The sequence below is a fragment of the Phaethon lepturus genome, unplaced genomic scaffold (assembly GCF_000687285.1).
Source record: "Phaethon lepturus isolate BGI_N335 unplaced genomic scaffold, ASM68728v1 scaffold349, whole genome shotgun sequence".
In the NCBI taxonomy this organism is placed as follows: domain Eukaryota; kingdom Metazoa; phylum Chordata; class Aves; order Phaethontiformes; family Phaethontidae; genus Phaethon; species Phaethon lepturus.
In genome coordinates this window covers 98,876-113,329 of record NW_010565319.1, presented here as the reverse complement: position 1 = coordinate 113,329, position 14,454 = coordinate 98,876, and the positions used below count along the sequence as shown (strand labels likewise).

The following is a 14,454-nucleotide window of genomic DNA, read 5'->3' as shown; positions in this document are numbered from 1 at the left end:
TTCAGCAGGTAAGGTTTTATCCATTTTTGTTTCTCTTTCAGGCTTATTTTTGAACAGTAACTCTTAAAATCAAGTTTCACTCAATTCAGAGACTTATGGATCTCATTGTAGAGGAAGGCCAAAACTCAGTGGGTTTTTTGGGCTAATTCTTTGCTGCTGCTGCTGTTATCTTTGAGTGCTGTTGTAGCCAGGTGCTTATGCATTGTAGATTTCTGTGAGACCTGTGTTAGGATGCTCCAAGGTTTAGATTTGTCATTGCTACAGGCAGTTGTTTACCCGCTCTTGTTTGAAATTGTTTGTGAAGTATGATGACAGAGTAGATTCCTTTCTAATAGTTAGATTTGCTGCCTTATCACTAAGGGGATTTTGGGTTCTGTTCTAGGCTTGGTCAAGTCTTTTTTGTTGGCAGGTTCATTTATCCCAGTATCTTATTTCTAAATTAGGAGCAACGCTTTACTTTTTCCCACACTCTTTTTATTTTGTAAGCTTTTAAGGATGGGGACTCTTGCAGTACAAACTTGATCTTTGGAGGCTTAAAGCATTACCAAATTCTGACAGATGACATGAGGCTTTTGCTAGGATATAAACAAAAACATTCCTACCTTTTTTTCATGCTGTTTGTAATGCTGCTGCTTTTTTTCCTTCTTTGTTTTGATTGTTTGTTTTGTCCATAGGCCCTACTCTCGGTGCTGAGAGAAAGTCACCGCACAAGAACTGTTTTTAGAAAAGTTGGTGGATTTGTGTATGTCACATCTTTACTTGTTGCTATGGAAAGATCTTTGTGCTCGCCGCCTAAGAATGGCTGGGAGAAAGTAAACCAGAATCAAGTGTTTGAACTGCTTCACACTGTGTTCTGCACATTGACTGCAGCAATGCGCTACGAGCCAGCCAACTCTCATTTCTTCAAAACAGAGATCCAGTATGAAAAACTGGCAGATGCTGTTCGATTACTTGGCTGCTTCTCAGACTTGAGAAAAATAAGTCCCTTGAATGTCTTCCCTTCAAATACACAACTGTTTCAAAGACTTCTGGAGGATGACCTAATATCCCTGGATTCTGTGTCACCTATGCTAAGACACTGCAGTAAACTTTTTATTTACCTCTACAAAGTAGCAACAGATTCTTTTGACAGGTACGAACTTTGCCTTTTTTTTTTTCTCCCTACTTCCCACCCCAGTGTTCCCCAAAATAGTTTTCTTCAGATATGTTCACTGCAAGCTTTTGTATTTCATTTTAATCTATTTCTTCATTCCTTCACTCCAGTGAGAGGAATATAAGGTGCCAGCATCTGACCAAATATTGACTTAGCTTGCTGGTGTTCTCCAGGGTATGCAGTGTTATCTCTGATGTTGAATGTTTTTGTCATGGCAGCAATGAACATAGAGCTGTCAGTTTATGGTTATATATGATGTGTTGAAGCAACCTGTTGGTTGATAGTCAGACTGTCAGGTTGCTTTATCATACAGAATTACTAGATTTTTAGGCTTTTGTCAAGTCAAATGAAAAATTGGTTGTTGAACATGACATCTTAAGTTCATGTTTCCTTTGATACAGGACTTCAAGTACTTAGATAATATCATGATGACTTTAGAATCATAGAATCATTTAGATTGGAAGAGGCTTTTAAGGTTACGGAGTCCAACTGTAAACCTAACACTGTTAAGTCCACCACTAAACCATGTCCCTAAGCAGCACACCTACACATCTTTTAAATACCTCCAGGGATGGTCACTAAACAACCTCCCTGGGCAGCCTGTTCCAATGCTTGACAATCCTTTTGGTGAAGAAATTTTTCCTAATACCCCATCTAAACTTCCCTGGTGCTGCTTGAGGCCATTTCCTCTTGTTATATCACTTGCTGCTTGGGAATGGAGACCAACATCCACCTCGCTACAACCTCCTTTCACACAGTTGTAGAGCGTGATAAGGTCTTCCCTGAGCCTCCTTTTCTCCAGGCTAAGAGGTGGTTTAGATGGATTGGCATGTTCTTTAAAATTCTAGCTAGTCTGTAAATTATTGGTTTTTAAATTTAACTGAGACACTCCTAGAGTTAAACAACTTGAACTTAAACTATACTTAAATTATACTTGAGATTTGAAATGAACAGTGAAGTCTTAAAGTTGATTCAAAATGACAGCAAAACTTACTGAGGTGTTGAAGATCGGCTTGTCTGAAAGTAGTTGTTACGCATAATTTAAGGTACGAAAAAGTAAACCACAGACCTAAGCTTCGTATCTGGGACCTTGGAGCTGCTGCACCCCAGTTACTTAATGCATGTGACCCTGTTTTTCTAAGACGGGCCACCTCGTTAGTCAAACACATGGTCTGATTTTCCAAGTGTTGAAGGTATGTCTGTGTATGTTGAGATGTTAATAGAGCTGCCAGCTGGTCAGGCTTTCTTAAACTAAGTGACTAGTAAAGTATAAATCATGTTTTTGTTAGTGAAAATTTTGCCTCCAAGGCAGCAAATGTTTTTATCTTGTTTAAAAACAAACATCCCCCCACCCAACTCGAAAAAAACAAACCCAAAAGCCAAGTACACAAATCAATTTACCTGATCTCGTTTTGAAGTATCATTAAACCATTTACATAGGGGGAGGAAAATGTGTGTTAAGAATCTGTTGCATGTACTGTAGAAGTTAGAACACTAGCTAACAGTTCAGTATGAGGAATCAATGGGGTAAGTAAATCCCATCATTAAGTTCTTTTTTTTTTTTTTTTCTGTCATCTTCGGTGACTGCATTCTCCCTTGTTTCTTAAAGTTGCTGATGATAATTCTTTGTAAAGTTTACATTGATTTTATTTCTTACCTGTGTTGGTTATACTTAATTCCCTCAGGCTTTACTTTCCTCTGTCAATTTCCACTGTTTAACATTGAAGGATGTACTGTTCTGCTAGCATGGTCATATCGATAAACCTCTGTGGAGTGATGAACAAGCACTGCAGAGTCATACCATAAAACAAGTATATGCTTTGCATGTCCGTGTGTTTACCTGATGCGTGTTATTCAGTAGTGTCCTTTGTCATGTCATCCATGTTGTTTCTGAAGAATGGATCCTAGTAACAATTTTATTGGCACTTTTGTAAAACTAACGAGCTTATGGCCTCTGGTTTCTTCTCTAACCTCTCTGTCCTACCCCTGTCTGTTTTGTCTGTAGTCGTGCAGAACAGATCCCTCCTTGCCTGACAAATGAGACTTCTCTCCCCTCTCCCTGGGGTACGCCAGCTTTGTCCAGGAAAAGGTACTGACCCTTTAAAGAGAAGTTAATCTCTCTTCTGATTTCTCTCTCACTGTTGTGTTTCTTAGTTCTTGTTTGGTTGGTTGGTTTTTTTCTCTCAAGTTGCTTTTTTTTTTTTTTTGAGGTGTGCATTTTCACTTGCGTATTTACTGGATAAACTCAATGCAAAGGTGTTTCCTAGTGAATCCTAGGTAGAGATGCTAATGCGTGGGATTAGAGATGTCTCCAGACTCCTGAGGCACTTCAAAGTTAAGTTCGTCATTCAAAAACAAATAAGGTCTAGTATAAAAAAATGATCTAAGGGAGGTATAAATGACGCTCTCAGGAGCAATTCAAAGAAGTTCAGACTGTGCTAGTAGATCAATTAATACAGCAGTATTTCTTTTTTCTTGACTTACTTTTCAAGAAAAGATACTTTCAGTAGGAAGGTGGATGGCTTGGTAAGGTGCTCATTTGTTAGTAATTGTACATGATAAAAACTAAAGAATGAACCTGTTGGTTCGTGACTGCAAAGTGATGTAGAGGCATGCTAAATTAAAAGGTTTGGAAAGAAAGCACGAATGGCACTATTCAGAAATCTTAGCACCCACTCCCCCCCTGCCCCCACCCAAGCTGCTGTCTTTTCTTATGCATCTTAGTGTAGGTAGATTATTTTTTCTCAAAAAAAAAAAAAAGTTGACTGATTCAACAACAGTGTGACTTACAGGCCTGTGCAAATGATGAAAAGGAGATTTTTCCCCGGAGTCCCCAAGGAAGGGGGCAAACGTTCGTTCTCTGAAGATGCAGGTTTGGCAGAAATTTGCTTTTGAAGGCTAAAAAGACATTTGAAAAATGAGGTGCAGGTGCCACTTGTGGAAGATAAGGTCATTTTTTCTTGGTGTTTGGCTTAAAATATGCCATCAAGTTTCATGTTTGGAATGTAAAATATTTGCAAAGGGAAACAACAAAAGCTGCTTTTGCAAACTGCCTTGAAAGGAGATGTTTGTACTCGAGCAGGTTAGTAAAGAGAAGCCTTTTTCTGTCTTGCTGAATGATGTTACCCAAGTCATACCTGGGTATTCTGAAGGGTCTGGCTTGAACAAGACCACTTTCCTGATAATCCAGAACCTCTTAGGCTCTTATTTCCTTTCTTTTCTAACACGGAGGCATTTAGGGACAAACGTAGCAGCTGCAGTTCACAGAGAAAAAAACCTTAGCTGCCAAACTCCTTTCCCTCTCATTTACTCTGAAGAAACTTGAAAGAAAGCAGCGTTTCCTGTGGAGGCTTTTTATGGCTTTGGCCCTGATATTAACCTCTAGCATTATGGTGTGCTCTTTCCTGTACTACACCTTGCTGTTCTCCCAAGTGTAACTGGCATGGCTGCTCAGGTTCACTGAGTTACTCAAATGCACAGGTATGCGAAAGCTTGCAGCAGAACACGTGTGATGCCTGCCAAACAGGAGCTGATTCCAGGGTGTAATGAATGAAAGAGTGCCAGATGGGTAGTTGATGCAGCCTGGTAATTAAAATATAAATATATGTATATATGAATAGCTATGTTAGGCTTCCTTTGTTTTTTTTAGTACTGAAAATGCAAGCAGATATTCGAAAACCGTGTCATGTAAGGCTAGGTAAAGATTGGATAGCTTGAAAAGTCAGTATCCCTGTGGGGTGCTTCGGGCAATTCAGGTAATTACTGTATAGTAATGGGGGTACTTGCTGAGGTAAGGGAGTGTGTTTGACATGGATCTTCACAAACAAAAAAGGCCTTTGGGTGATAACAAGATGTATAAGACTCAAGGCAAAAGTGGATGGAAAAAATGATCATGCTTGGCCTGTGTGACTTTTCAGATCCTTTCTGTAAAAACGTGTTTTCAAGTAAAAAACAGACAGGGCTCGGCTTTTCAACAAGTCTGTTTGAGCAGCTGTCTGCTTTCTCACGGTTGTTCAGCATAGTGTTTGTCATTCCTAGTGAATTCAGTGCCAGTAGCTGGGATCTTCCTACTTTCAAAAGCAAGCAACTTGGGATTTTTAGTCCAATATTGCTAGATTTTCTTTTTTGTTCTCTTTTTAAACGTCAGATACAGTCATTTTCTGTTGAAGCTGACTCTTCTGAGAGAAGTGTTTGCTCTTCTCTTACTGTTTTCTGTCTCCTTTACTTCGCTTCCCTGGGATCTCTCTTGTTACTGTGGCCTGATTTTCTGCCTTTGGACTTGTAAGACAGGTGCCTGAGCAAGAGCTCTGTGTTGTTTCACTAAAAGAGCAAGCAGATGCTATGTACACAAATAATTCTTATAAACAAAAATAATACGGTTCTGGTTTTGATGCAAACGATCTAGAATGGTTCTGGATACATAGGCTGATATTCTCTCTCTGACATGTCTGCCACTTCTCAAATCTGTATTTCCCTGAAGGGTAGTGCCCTCCAAGTGTTATACTTTATGTAAACAGAGTAGGTAGGATTCCTCCAGCACGTGCATTGGGATGGCAGTACGTAGCTGTTCTCCCTGTTACCTGGAATACGTTGTTCTTTCACCCCTCCTCTATAATTTGAATCAAGAGCTACAGCTTTGCCAGTTGTTTGATTGCTGTAAATTTTGGCAGAAAAAACCTTACCTTGACAGGGTGGGGTTTTTTTGTGGGTTGGTTTTTAGTTTTTTTTAGTTTTGTTTTTTTGAGGATGCTTTGGGCCTGACACTGTGAAGTAGAGAATAGAATGTAACTTTGACTTTAAAATACTTTTAGACATTGTTTATACAAAGTTTGGATGGTGATTGGTCTTGGGGAATGTTATGCAGAGGGTTTATCTGCTATAAATCTTAACTTACTTCTTTCCAGATGAAAATGGTATTATAATTCTCATCAAGAGTTGTACTTAATTATATAACTTAAGTTTGATTTTTTTTTTTCTTCAGGTTTATTTTTTGTTAAATTAGACAAATCTATATGTCGTCTTCACACGCTGCCTTTTTCCTTTGTCCACTTCTTCCTTTCTTTTCCCTTAAAGGGATCATATAAAGAATGTATAAGCATGCCTCAATTTATTGCAGGTTCTGTACTGACCCATAGACCGGTAACATTTGATGAATACTTTGGCAGGATTTTGTAGGATCTATTTTCTTTTACCTGCCTAGTGAAATCTTTTTGACCTGATGTTGGGTTTTTTTCATTGCTTTGATACAAGTACTCCTTATATGGAAAAACTAAATATAGAACGTGTATTAAAATTCTGTGAAAAACTTTCAGTAATATATCCTTGCAGAACATAACTTTGACTTAAATTGCTAACAGAAATGCGAATTGCCTAGTCTTGACTGTATCCCCATTTCAGTTTGTTGTATCTAATGTTGAAATCCAGGCCGTTTGAGGCCAGGATCACATGCTTGTTCATGAATCATACTGAGCAGTGGTTCTCCCTGTACTACCATGTTATAACCTCACAGTTTACCTAATGAGGTGAATGTGATAGTGCAGATCAGGACGCTTAGAAGTAAAATTTGTGCTTAAAAGTGGACGGAAGCTTGATCTTCAAGAATGTCTTGGGGAGTGGAATTTCACTAGACTAAAGAGCATTCTTAAATACAAATTTAAATACAAAAATACGCTCAAGGTGACACTGGGAAGAGGTAGCAGTTTTCTCCTTCAGATGAAGAGCAGTGCTGTTAGGATGCATGAGAAACAATTGCCCGTGTTTCAATTTCTGCATTAAGACAGAGAAAAGGGTTGAGATAACATCTCTCTATGATAGTATTACCAGTTGTTCAGCTGTTCTTAATTCCATTTAATTTTAAAAGAGACAAAAGTAAAAAAAAAAAAAAAAAAAAAAGTGTAAGTACCCTTCCTCTACCTGCCAGACATTTCAGTTAGTGAGTCTGCTAGAGAACTTTAGGAAATTGATCATTAGAGAGTTTGTAAAAACACTAGAAAAACTGATTTGGGCAGATTTTTTTTCCCTGGATCAGACTAAAGCAGCTTAATGTAAAACTGAATTGCTGTAGTAATCATGGAAAGGCTGAGACCATATGGACTGCTGGCACAAGTGTACACCGAGACCAACTTTCTTTCCTGTAGGCTAATTAGAGATTGCCAAGACTTTTGTGATAGCTCATTTTATAATCAGTTGTTAATGAAAAGCCAATGGGGAGAGACATATTCAAAGCTGAATTTGTCCCCCAAAACAGAAGCAGTAGTAGCTTGCGTGCTGCTGTTGCTGTGTGCTGCCATTGCAACTAGAATGAAAAGAAGGAGGTGATAAAGGCAACCTTTAAGTTCTTCAAACTGCGTAGCATGTGGGGAAAAGACTTCTGAATTCAAGCATAGTCGAGAAATTGAGAGCCTTCCAGGTTGTGTTTGGGGAAACATGTCCAACAGGTTTGAGAAGAGGAAAGCGCTTGGTCTGTCTGAGGGAAGAGAAAGGACAGGGGAGTAACATCTATAGGCTGGTTCAACTTTACAGCTGTTTGAAAAATGCAAAGCTTATAAGAGATGGGTTTTGTAACCATGGGATGTTTTCTGTCCTGCAGGCACGCATATCATTCTGTTTCAACACCTCCTGTTTGCTCTCAGAAAAACATAGCTGATGTGAAACTCCAAACAGGACTCACATCCATACAAAGCTCTGATGCGGTTGTTATCCACCCTGGTGCTATGCTCGCGATGCTGGATCTTCTGGCCTCTGTTGGATCAGCTACACACCCAGAGGTAGGGAAAAAAATTCTGCTGTCTTAAGCTTTGAGAGTGACTGGGAAAAAGGATGGCTATGGGAAATAGGAAAACCGATGATGTCATCTTGTTTTGTGCTAAGAAACTAATACATTTCACAGACTAATCAAGTTGAGTAACTGTAGAGGTGTAGAGGTCTGATAAAAATTGTTCTATTCCATTGGCTTTGTTTTGCTTCTCTCTTTCAAACTTGTGGCAACAACATAAATTTAAAGAAATGTCTGAAGTGGCCATTAGATAAGTCTCCAAGCATTGTAATTAATTCATGTTTTCCCTGTAGTATCAGGTATTGACACATAGTACGAGGAGGACATGGGATTGGATATTACAGCTTGCTGTACATGCTGTTTGAAATAGCTGGAATATGTTCTAGTTCCAGAATTGTACTTCCTGCTTTGTGCAATTCCCAAACCAAAACCTCTACTGGTGGTTTGTATATAGAGGATTTGTTGGACATTTTTTGTTTGAGATGTCTTCCCTGAAGAAGACTGTTTATTTAAAAAAAAAAAAAGTTCCAAAAGCTTACAGGAATTACTAGACTTGATTCCTCTTTCTTGTCCTGTACCAGTGATTACTGTAGCAACTTTCTGTCTTCAAGGAATTAATTTGGCAGTTATGTTGCATATATCTAGATGATGATGATGGGGAGCAGAATGAAGCCCCATAATCCAGGGGGAAGGGGCTCATGACCTGCTACACCACTTAGACACACACAAGTCTATGAGGCCAGATGGGATCTATCCAAGGATACTGAGGGAGCGGTGCCCACCAAGCCACTCACTAAGCCACTTTCAATCATTTATCAGCAGTCCTGGCTAACCAAGAAGGTCCCAGTTGATTGGAGGTTAGCATATGTGACGCCCATCTACAAGAAGGGCCAGAACGGGGATCTGGAGAACTACAGGCCTGCCTGTCAGTCTGACCTCAGTGCTGGGGAAGGTTATGGAGTAGATCATCCTGAGTGCCATCATGCAGCATGTACAAGACAACCAGGTGATCAGGCCCCGTCAGCATGGGTTTATGAAAGGCACATTCTGTGTGACAAACCTGATCTCCTATGACAAGGTGACCCACTTAGTGGACAAGGCAAAGGCGGTGGATGTTGTCTACCTCGACTTTAGTAAAGCCTTTGACACCATTTCCCAGAGCATTCTCCTGGAGAAACTGGCTGCTCATGGCTTGCATGGGTATACTCATTGCGGGGTGAGGAACTGGCTGGATGGCCAGGCCCAGAGAGTTGTGGTGAATGGAGTTAAATCCAGTTGGTGGCCGGTCACAACTGCTGTTCCCCAGGGCTGAGTATTGGGGCCAGTTCTGTTTAATATCTGTCTCGGTGATCTGGATGAGGGGATCAAGTGCACTCTCAGTAAGTCTGCAGATGACACCAAGTTGGGTGAGAGTGTTGATCTGCTCAAGGGCAGGAAGGCTCTGCAGAGGGATTTGGACAGGCTGGATCGACGGGCCAACGCCAACTGTATGAGGTTCGACAAGGCTCAATGCCAGGTCCTGCACTTGGGTCACAACAACCCCATGCAACGCCATGCAAGGCTACAGGCTTGGGGGGCAGTGGCTGGAGAGCTGCCTGGTGGAAAAAGGACCTGGAGGTGTTGGTTGACAACCAGCTGAATGTGAGCCAGCAGTGTGCCCAGTGTTCCAAGAAGGCCAACAGCATCCTGGCCTGTATCGGAAACAGTGTGGCCAGCAGGAGTGGGGAAGTGATTGTACCCCTGTACTCGGCACTGGTAAGGCTGCACCTCAAATACTTTGTTCAGTTTTTGGGCCCCTCACTAGAAGAAGGACACTGAGGTACTGGAGCATTTCCAAAGGGCAGGGAAGCTGGTGAAGGGTCTCAAGTGCAAGTCCTGTGAGGAGCAGCTGAGGGAACTGGGGTTGTTTAGCCTGGAGAAAAGGAGGCTCAGGGGAGACCTGATTGCTCTCTAGAACCACCTGAAACAAGGTTGTGGTGAGGTGGGTGTCAGTCTCTCTTCCCAGGTAACAGGTGTTAGAATGAAACAGCCTCAAGTTGCACCAGGGGAGGTTTAGATTGGGTATTAGGAAAAAATTCTTCACTTGGCGTTGTCAAGCATTGGAACAGGCTGCCCAGGGAAATGGTGGAATTGCCATCCCTGGAGGTACTTAACAGACATGTAGATGTGGTGCTTATGGATATGGTTTAGCGGTGGACTTGGCAGTGCTAGGTTAATGGTTGGACCTGATGATCTTAAAGGCCTTTTCCAACTCAAATGGTTCTGTGATTCTGTGTTAAGTTACTAGGAATAGCGTAGCAGTCACAAAAATAAAAGTTCTTAGTACGATCTAAGCATGTAGAATTTTAAGCTGACGAACTTCTAAACTGACTTCACTTCTGGTGAAAAGGAGAGGTTAGTTTAACCATCCCTACCTGAATTACTTTTCTTTACAGTGGTCCTGGTAATCCTTCATATAACTTATTATCATCCTTTTTCATAAAGAGATGACACACACACACACGCACACACACACGCACACACACACACACACACACACACACGCATATATTTCAGTAGAGGTTGTTTTGTGTATTTATTGCTAATGGTAGTTTCTTTTTCGTTATTGTGTATGGGGGCTTTCTTTTATTTGCCTTCTCAGTTTGCATCTTCTGAAGTTGAGTGCTCCTCTTTTTTTCAGCATGCGCTGGATCTCCAGCTGGCGGTGGCCAATATCCTGCAATCTCTAGTGCACACGGAGAGAAACCAGCAAGTCATGTGTGAAGCTGGGCTCCATGCACGACTTCTACAAAGGTGCAGCGCTGCTCTGGCTGATGAGGACCACTCACTGCATCCGCCTCTCCAAAGGATGTTTGAAAGGCTGGCCTCCCAGGCGCTGCAGCCGATGGTGCTGAGGTCAGAAAGACAGCATTGAAGTCCGGTTGAGCTGGGCCCTGCTGCCTTGCGCTGTCGCCGGCTGTCTGTAACTGGCTTGGATTGGCAGAGAGCATAAGTGACCTTGTGTGGTAGTGATCGCACAGGATCCTATTTTATTTCACATCAGATAGACTGTCTTGCTTCTGTTAATCAGCATGCAACCCTGGAGATGCTGGGAATTGGAGAGTGGGGGGAGGAGGGAGAAGTGGGGAGCGGGGAAATTGGTTTGGCTTTTTTCACAGGGATTGTACTGAAGTTAAATGCTTGCTTCCTTCCTGCAAATCTTGAGAGACTATCAAAAATGCCATTCCTGGATAGATCCTCAGGAAGAGGAAACATGCTGGTTTTAAAAGCAGCACTGCCATACAATAGAATGGATTCCTAGACTTTTCTGTGCAATGTGAAATACCTCAGATCCGGAGAGCTTCAGGCTAGCAGTTTTCTTCAGCAGTTTAGTTTGTGTGAAGGAAATGCAGGAATAGGAATGCGATACAAGAGGTGACCAGAAAAATCTGTGGATGCTTAGCTTTAAAAAGTTGATCTTTCTGCATACTAATGCAAATATGTTTGTACTATGCTAGCACTAGGAAAGCAAGCTTGAAAACATTTATGAGCATATTTTGAACCATTTGTTAAATACCCACACAGTTGTATGATGCTTTAGATTTGCTTGCTAGATTCTGGGGAGACCTTCTTGCGGCCTTTCAGTATTAAAAGGGGGCTTATAAGAACAATAGAGAGAGACTTCTTACCAGGGCTTGTAGTGACAGGACCAGGAGCAAAGGTTTTAAACTAAAAGAGGGTGGATTTAGATTAGACATAAGGAAGACAGTTTTTACAGTGAGGATAGTAAGATATTGGAAGAGGTTGCCCAGAGAAGCTGTGGATACCCCATCATTGGAAACATTCAAGGTCAGGTTGGATGGGGCTTTGAGCAACCAGATATAGTGAAAGATGTCACAGCCCACAGTGGAGGGGTTGGACTAGATGATCTTTAAAGATTCCTTCCAACCCAAACCATTCTATGATTCTGTGATCTCGGTTGGAATAAGGAACTTCATTGCATTATCTCCTATGGACCACTGACTGGCTGACCTGCAGCCAGGACAGCTGGTTGGTTCATTTCAGTGGCATGTAGCCGTGTCAGAAATGATTCTGCAAGGGGCACGCTTGCTGGTAGTTGCATTGCAGGGACTTAAGCTTTGCTAAGCATAGATACTGGAAGCCTAGGTAGCTATAGATATAGATGCTGTAGTTATCTATAGATACAGATGTTGATAGCTGGGAAACTATCCCCTAGCCAAGTAGGCCACACAGACAAAACAAAGCTGAGGTCACTTACTCACTTCAGCCTGTGGCCTGCCTTTCCGGATGAGTTCAGCTTCCTGCATGTGTATCAGTGAGCATTGTGATGTTCTCCTACAGGATGCAGCAGTCTCCTGCCAAATCTTTGGAATCCAGAGAAGGGAATTAGGAGCTATATCAAAATTGTTTATTCATTAAAATTATGTCAACTTTTGAGAGCATGTGTTCAAAACTTAAATGTTTCAAATGGACCAAATGCGTTTCTTGTAATTATTAGTTTTAGTAACATCAGCTTATTTATTTTCTTAGTTAAAAGTTATGTTTATTACAAGTAATCACTGTGCCATTCTAGGCAAACAAATAGACAAAATTATTTGTAAATTTTTTATTCTCTCTCTTAGGGAATTTTTACGCTTGGGAAATCCTTTGAATTGCGGAGCTTGGGACAAAAAGCTGTTGAAACAGTACCGAGTGCACAAACCCAGTTCACTGAGTTTTGAACCGGAAATGAGAAGTAGGTGCTGAAGTGCTAGAAGTTCGTGTAAAGAATGCTTCACTGACATCCCCCAATTGCATACTTACATAAAATTTGTAGATAAGCATCGAGAAAAACCTAACTTCGTCCCTGGTTTGTATGAATGTGAAATGTCAAAACAGTTTGATTGGAGAAAGTTCTAAAAGCAGAAGGAACATAGTACTTGGTATTTATTATATATCCAGTGAGGTAATTATAATTTTTTATTTTCTGAACAGTAACTATTAAATATCATAGTAGTTTACTTTGAAATCTTGAGTAGATCTTGAGTTTGTAGTTATTTAACAGTAAAAGGAAAAATCCTTTTCTCGCTTTCACATGCACATCTTCTGTCATTAAACCTATGTAGTGTGTCTCATGGGTTCAGTAAGGCGTCAGATAAAATAACTGAAATTCCTATACTTAAGCATAATTCTATTTATTTCAGCTACACTCAATAACCTGGCTCATCATAAGCATCACTAGTAATGAGAAAGAAATAAAAAGAATCAAAAAGGAAAAAACCTACAATTTACCTGATTTGACAGAATCTCAATCTAATAATTGTTTCTCTTATAAAGAGGTAGAATTTGGAATTGGAACACCCACTGTTCATTCTTTAAAACTCAGCAGTCCCTTTTTAACTATTCATTAATTTTTCATTGTAAATATTTACAATGGTTTTACTCATTGCTCACTTTCAATGTTTACTTTCCTAGTGTATTAAAATTGAAATCTTTAATAGTATGTGGTAAACATGTGTTGAATTATGAGCGCATAGTAACTTAAGTTTCCAAAAAAAAGGACAGACTTACATCAGCTTTAGAAAAAAAAGGAGGGGGTGGGGACAGACAACAGCCCAACAACACAGTTTCAGTTTTAGTCTTGGAATTAACGTTGATGGAAGGTATTCACAATATGTTCTGATAGGATGTTCACCAGATATTCCTAGATTGTAGATACACATACATATGTGTATGCGGTGGAAATTTTCATTATACTTTTGTGTGGTATCCTGTCATTGAAGCTCATCCATCTGATAGAATACTTCATAAAGCAATTACACGTCGGCTGTAATTATCACTCTGGAAAATTACATCTGTTTTCCAGCCCTTTCCCCAGGTAAATTGCACTGAATGTCTGTAACTGATGGATTCCTCCAGCCGATCCAAACCTCTCCTCTACGTGCCCTCTTTCCTATTATTATCAATAAGTTGTAGAGCTTGGGAACAGCTGTTTGTGTAGTATGGGAGAGTCTCAGTAAATGGTAATACAAAGAAATTATTGATAAGTTTCTAAAGCACATGATATTTATTTCTAGGTGTTAAGTCAGTCATCGTATGGCCAGTTCTAACACATAGTTAAAAATATCTTAGTTGAAATGTTTGAATTATTTAAAAAGAACTAGAAAGTATCCTGGATAGTACTGAATTATAAGCATTAAATAATGCAATAAATAAAATAACATGAATTCATATTATGTCATCAGGTTCAGTACACTTAAAAAGAGGAGAGAAGGAGAGATGCAACTTATCTCTTGGCCAGTGCTTGGTTGGTTTGTTTGTTTGTTTATTTTAATAAAGTGGTATCATGAGGGAAAGTAAACAATGAAAAGTGTTTTGTTTTGGTTTTTTTTTTTTAAGCTAGGAAAGAGAAGGCAATGCTAGTCTCCAGGAAGCTATCATGTTAAATTTCCTAAGCTAAGGTTATTGAGCCTTTCTGCTTATTGAGAGCTATGAGACTTTTAGCTTAGAGTTACTGCATCTGAAAAACATGAAGCAGAGTTTTACC

General features: G+C 40.2%; 1 protein-coding gene across 1 annotated transcript in view; it reads left to right on the top strand.

The window, feature by feature from the left end:
* The window catches only part of WDFY3 (WD repeat and FYVE domain containing 3), a 122,647-nt gene that overhangs the window by 36,556 nt on the left and 71,637 nt on the right, over positions 1-14,454 (top strand). The window contains exons 11-15 of the mRNA XM_010295132.1: positions 675-1,132; positions 3,159-3,242; positions 7,743-7,920; positions 10,609-10,823; positions 12,551-12,667. Coding sequence (XP_010293434.1) covers positions 675-1,132; positions 3,159-3,242; positions 7,743-7,920; positions 10,609-10,823; positions 12,551-12,667 — 1,052 coding nt within the window. The remainder of the gene's footprint in view (positions 1-674; positions 1,133-3,158; positions 3,243-7,742; positions 7,921-10,608; positions 10,824-12,550; positions 12,668-14,454) is intronic.